This window comes from Sesamum indicum, linkage group LG7 (genome assembly GCF_026168435.1).
Source record: "Sesamum indicum cultivar Baizhima isolate 11 linkage group LG7, ASM2616843v1, whole genome shotgun sequence".
In the NCBI taxonomy this organism is placed as follows: domain Eukaryota; kingdom Viridiplantae; phylum Streptophyta; class Magnoliopsida; order Lamiales; family Pedaliaceae; genus Sesamum; species Sesamum indicum.
In genome coordinates, this window is record NC_142663.1 from 1,173,518 (window position 1) to 1,179,872 (window position 6,355).

Consider the following 6,355-nt stretch of genomic DNA (forward strand, 5'->3'; position numbering starts at 1 on the left):
CTTGAAACTCGAGTTCGTGGAAATAATGCATCTCTTATTCACTCTATCTTGCTACCCTAATGGAAATGGTTCACGGATTATGGATCGTCGGGTAATCGAGTTTGGATTGCCTGGGATGATAATTTTGTTGATGTTGATGTGGTTGAATGTGGTACTCAATTTTATCCACTGTCATGTTACTACTCGTGCACCTCATGAGACGATTGCTGTCACTGTTGTTTATGGAGCTATTGAAGTGGCTGAAAGAAGGGCTCTTTGGGGAACCCTGGAGACTAAAGCTACCCAATGTGTCGACATCCCATGGTTGGTTGGAGGGGACTTTTTTTTTTTTGGGGTAAATGTAAGTTTCATTAAGTAAAAAAAAGTAGTACAGTACAACAATGTGATCATCAGTTGGTTTCTCCCTCGTCAGGCCAAGGGATACGCCATAGTCTATATAAATCTCGTGTACTGACTGACGTAGGTAAGCTAATGCTAAGGATTCGCTGTCTAATATCCTCAACTATCAATAATGCCATGGTGCTCGTTGTCCTCTCGGTGTGCTCAAATCGTCTCAAGTTTCTCTCCCTCCAAATGTGGTATACACATGCTGCTAATAGTGCTCGATAAGACATGTTAACAATGTGTTTACCTCTCCATTTCTGGGAAGCCCATTCAACATCCGTTTGCCAGTCTCTATTGGGCCAGGAAAATCGTACCATTCTTCGTATTGCTGCAAGACACTGTCGACTGAATCTGCACTGAAAAAATAGGTGTCCATGTGTCTCCATCGCTCCCTCGGTACATAGAATACAAGGGCCAAGGTGGGCTAACCACGGTTTGTCCGTCGTGGCCAATTTGCCAAGAATAGCAAGCCATAGGATGAATTAGTGACGTGGGATCTTCAGTGATCCCGAAAGTAGTGAAGACTTCATTCATTCATCTTATGGCTCGCAATCCTCGACAAACTACCTACCACGGATAAATCATGGCTATCCCACCTGGGGGTATGCATATTGTGCGATGAGAGAGCTACGGAATCTCGTTCACATTTATTCTTCCGATGCAGATTTAGTCGTCAGTGCCTCTTTGAGATTCGCAGATGGAATCGTTTTCACTGGCCCAACAGGGATTGGGCAACAGATATTGAATGGGCGACGCGGAAATGGAGAGGTAAGCACATTATTAATAGCGCTTACCGTACGCTACTTGCATCGTGTGTCTACCACATATGGAGGGAAAGAAACTTGAGGAGATTTGAACACACAGAGCGGACACCGGCCACTTTGAGTATCCTAATCGTAGATGACGTCAGGCAGAGGATTCTTAGTGTTGATTTAGCTTCGTCAGTCAGTACACGAGCATTGTATAGATTATGGCGTATCCCTTGGGTTGAGGGAGAAACCATTTGATGATCACATGTTGTACTGTACCATTACTCTTTATTAATGAAATTTACATTTACCCAAAAAAAAAGTAGTGAAGACCAGCCTACTTTCGGTCCTGGGGGATCAATTAACCTATACAGAGCCTGAGATGTGAGATACCCCTGCTCAAATCTCCAGATGATACGGTCTTCCCCACCATGGATCATGGGCAATGAATGTGTGATTTCCAAACACTCAAAATCTGTGATAAGAGGCCACTGCCATTCTCCTCCACTAATCACTGTACTGAGTTTGGCTGATTCCTCTATTCCGAGTAGTCTCGGTCCCCGTGGGAATGTGTGAATAAGAGGGCCAAGATAATGCCACGGGTCCTGCCAAAGGTAGAATCTCCTCCCGTCTCTGATCTGATAGTCGACCATAGGCCGGAGGAAAACCCGTAGACGTAGAATTTTCCGCCAACTCCATGAGCCTCCATGCTCTTGAATCGTCCAAATGGAGGTGTCTCGTAACCGTCCCTGGTATAGCCATTCCACCCATATTGAGGTCCTATCGCACATAATGATATCACATAGTTTCTTCATCATTAATGCACGATTCAAGATAGGAATATCCTTGAATCCTAATCCTCCCTCATCCGTCGGTCGACATAGATCCTTCCATGCTACCTTTGCATAACCGGTAGTTGTTGTCCCCTTCCACAAGAATGTTCGCAGCCTCTTTTCAATTACATTTGTAACTTTCTTTGGCAAGATGAATGCCGATGCCCAATATAAACTCAGCGACATGAGTATAGATTTTATAATTTGCACCCTACCAGCATATGAAATAGCCATTCCCTCCCAACCAGCAATACGCTTATCAATTTTCAACAATAATGGATGAGAATCAGCGATCGTTAATCGAGAAGATAAAAGAGGCAATCCCAAGTACCTCATCGGTAAGACTCCCTCTTGAAACCCGAGTGTTGCCAGCATCTCCTCGCGTAATCCTTGTGCTGACCGTGAGATAATAAGATAGCTTTTCTGCACGTTCAGCCTGAGACCCGACCATTCAGCAAAGCGATCCAATCCAGTTTTCAAGATTCCAATAGAATTCATATCAGCTTTACAAAATAGCAGCAAATCATCAGCAAATCCCAACTGAAAAACCCTAGCTGTATCACATTTCCAATGGAAGGAAAATAATTCATCCTGGTCAATCAACTGTAGGAAACCCAAGTGAAGGACTTCCATCACAAGCACGAACAAGTATGGTGATAGAGGATCACCCTGTCGAAGCCCTCTGGCCCCCTTAAAGAAACCATGAGGTTTCCCATTCAGCCCAACAGAAAACGAGGGTGTTGTGACACACACCTCAATCCACTTCACGAAAGGAGAGGGGAACCCAAATAACTCCATCACAGCAATCATAAAGTCCCACTCCACCGTGTCATATGCCTTTCGAATGTCCACTTTCAAAGCACACCGGGGCGGTAGACGGGCCTGGTTGTATCCCGTAACAGCTCCTGCGCCAACAAAATATTGTCTCCAATGCTTCGTCCGGGCACAAACGCTGCTTGGCACGGACTAATTAATTTGTCCAGTATCACACTCAACTGTTGGACAATGAGCTTGGCAATTATCTTATACAACACATTACAACAAGATATAGGACGAAACTCATTAACGGTCATAGGGGAATGTACCTTAGGTATAAGCGCCAAAAGTGTAGTATTTATCTGCTTCAAAAGCCGGCCCGTATTAAAGAAATCCAGCACTACCGAAGACACCTCATGCCCCACTATAGGCCATGCAGCTTTGAAAAAGCCCGATGAATACCCGTCCGGCCCCGGTGCCTTATCCTCATCAATGTCGAAAACCGCCTGTTTGACATCTGCTAGTGTGAATGGTACGAGTAAAGAGCTAGCATCCTCTTCACTCAATAGATGTCTAGCCCAAGGTCGCAAGAACCGAAGGTCTATCACAGCTCGTCTCCGTTCCCCACCTAGAAGTCTGTGATAGAATGTGACAAATTCATTGACTACTGCTCCTGGTTCTGTGTGAGTGTCTCCATGCTCATCATTAATTTGTAAGATTCTCCTTGCCGATCTCCTTTGAGCAATCTTACGAAAGAACACCCGGGAGCACTGGTCACCCCCCTTCATCCATTTCATTTTTGCTCGCTGTTGAAGCATAATCTGCTCAAGTTTGGCTGCTTTAGCTAGTACTAACCGGCAATAGTGTTCGAGCTGTAGGAATAGTTCATCCCGCCTGTTTAAAGTAACAAGCAATTGCGCCGTCTCAAGAAACCCTTTCGCCAGCTGGACATTGTGTGATAAGTCCCCCTTTTTCCTCCTCTACTCTCTAAACACCGGTTTAAGTGCTTTGAGTTTCCTAGTTACCGCATACATAGGCACCCCTATGATGTTATGCTGCCAAACCTGCTGCACACTGGGAATAAACTCTGGTGATAGGGCGAGGTAATTATCGAATCGAAACATACCTCCATAATGTTGTCGACTATCCCTGTATAGCACCATCGGTGAGTGATCTGAAGTACGTGGGGTAAGGCTAGTGTAAAATGAGGTCGAGAACCGATCCATCCATGTATCATTGATCAGCATTCGATCCAATCTTTTCCACAGATTCCGTGGATTAGCACTGCAATTATGCCACGTATACCATTCTCCCTGCATGGGTAATGGTAGTAATCCTGCGTTCTGGATACAAATATTAAACTCTTCCATAGCCATACGAATATCTCCTGATGCCCCACAAATTTCACTAAGATCACGCACTGCACTGAAATCCCCACCAACAAGCCACGGGATATCAATACATTGCATGGCTATAGTCTCCAAGGAATCCCATAACTCCCGCCTCTCGACCACCTCATTAGCGCCATAAATAACAATAATCGCAATAGACTCCTGAAGAGCCCGGAAATTAACATGATAGTGGATAAATTGTGTGCCACACTCAATAACATCGACATCAATAAAATTATCATCCCAAGCAATCCAAACACGATTACCAGTCAGTCCATAATCCACAAACCATTTCCATTGAGGTAATAAAAAGGCTTGAATATGCGAAACGTTATTAGTACGAACGCGAGTTTCAAGGAGACCAAGGAATTGTAACCTGAACTCGGCAACGATGTCTTTAACTGCCAGCTGATGGTCTCGTTTGTTCAGGCCACATACATTCCATACTGCTGCATTAAACATGGATCACCGGGTATGGGGCTGCTTTGCTTAGGACCCCGAATCAATTCTTCTGTATCTTCAAGTTGATGTAATGCATCAAAAGCATTATAGATGATAATTGCCTTTCCCCTGTCCTCACTACTTGGGCCAACAGTAACTTCACGACCCTCTCTTTGTGTTTCTACCTCTCGAGCAGGTCGAGGTATATCCCAGTCAGGCACAGGAGGTGGTTGGGAAGGTCCCTTTATAGGAACGTGTACGGAGACCGAAGGCTTAACTGGTTTGGGTGCCTTATTGATAGCACAGTCTTTTGCCGCGTGTCCTAGCGTCATACAACATGTGCATTCATATTCCACGTCTACTTTGCACGGTGTTTCACCTCCTTCCTCATCCGGTGCCATGATAATAATATGTTTATGTAGTTTTGAGTGCACATCCAGCATCACGCATACACGAGCGAAGTCCAGTCTCGTGCATGCTCTCGTAATCGCGTCCGGGTATAGTGGTTTGCCGATACCGCTGGCTACTATACTGAGTCCCTCCTCCGTCCATAGCTCAACTGGCAAGTGTCTCAACTTGATCCATACGGGAACCTGTGTATGTTTTGGTTTCCTCATCACCATCCCCGGTACCCATTTTTGTAGTACAATCGGTTGTCCTTGGAACAACCATGGTCCACCTTCTATGATTTCTTCCATATGTGCCACTGTCTTGAATTGGAAGAAGAAAAATCCGTGTATTGTGGCCGTGACCTCCCGAAGACCTGGCCACACTGATAAGGCAAATTCTTTCACATGATGATAGTATGGTCTTTTTCCGAGAAAATAACCAACTGCAGTGGTTCTCCAACGAGTAGATCCGTTGCGAATAGTATCAAGTGTGGGTCTCACAACCACTTCACCATTTTGTATTGTAGGAGCAACATATGAGAGTGTCTTCCGAGTAGAGTTATTGAAAGCATGCGTTATTTTGTCCTCAACTGTCAAATTCGGACAGGTATGCAGTGGTATATTCCCAACAAACAACCCGGTGGGAGTACTCGGTGGTGGAGGAGAAATCGAACGGATATGTGCCAGGTCATCACGAATCCCATGTGACACATCAGTAGAAGATGCTGGCATGATGTCATGTGCTGACTTAGGGCTGACATCAGCAGCTGACTTAGGGCTGACATCAGCAGATGAAGGGCTGACATCAGCAGAAGACCTAGGGCTGACATCATCAGTTGACAAAGGCCGCGCCACCTCACCTGCCACGTGAGAATCCATGTCAGCGCCAACCTTCCTCTCCAGTCGTCCGGTCGCCCTCTCGATTTACGGCAGCCCATCGGAATCTGGAGTTCTCATTTTTTCGGCATCAGATCTGCTGTTTTCCCCAAGAATTCCGGTCGTCTTCTCCGTTTTAGACGGCGGCACAAGACATCTAATGGCCTTTCCCAGTCCACGCACCAGTTCGGGTTCTTTTGGTTGCGCCACCGGCGGCGGAAAGCAGCGGTTTACAGCTGCTCGTCCGAATCGCTCGTTCCATTTGATTTTCAGTTCCTCCAAGGCCTTCATGGATTTTTCATCTCCAGCGTCCAAAACAGAGTGGGCAAGGAGTAAAAACTCATAAAAATTGAAAGGGCTTGAAGCCCGTCCGCCATTGTTACCGGTGGGAGGAGCGCCTCCAAACCCTAGGTTTGGCCGACGCTTAATATTATCATCCTCAGACCTCAGATTTCCTCCTGTTGCCATCAGATTGGTTCGATCTACCCTCTGTGAAGTATTGCTGCCATGGTTACGCCGTTAGACGCTTCATCTTC

At 45.8% G+C, this 6,355-nt stretch overlaps 1 protein-coding gene across 1 annotated transcript; it reads right to left on the reverse strand.

Moving 5' to 3' along the window:
* Positions 1-1,640: 1,640 nt before the first annotated feature.
* LOC148787428 (uncharacterized) lies at positions 1,641-5,675 on the reverse strand. Its single transcript, XM_088882728.1, has 5 exons — positions 5,072-5,675; positions 4,552-4,876; positions 3,849-4,489; positions 3,052-3,401; positions 1,641-1,913 (listed from the first exon to the last, which is right to left on the reverse strand). The coding sequence occupies exons 1-5, from the start codon at positions 5,673-5,675 to the stop codon at positions 1,641-1,643; spliced, it is 2,193 nt and encodes a 730-aa protein (XP_088738854.1).
* Positions 5,676-6,355: the final 680 nt, after the last annotated feature.

Bases quoted from the DNA above. Each gene is read 5' to 3' on its own strand.
- LOC148787428 (XM_088882728.1), bottom strand. From the start codon at position 5,675: ATGCCAGCATCTTCTACTGATGTGTCACATGGGATTCGTGATGACCTG. The intron at 4,877-5,071 runs GTATCGGCAAAC...GTATGACGCTAG, and splicing joins ACTCAGTATAGTAGCCAGCG to GACACGCGGCAAAAGACTGT. The intron at 1,914-3,051 runs GTACATTCCCCT...TATGTGCGATAG, and splicing joins TTTTGGCGCTTATACCTAAG to GACCTCAATATGGGTGGAAT.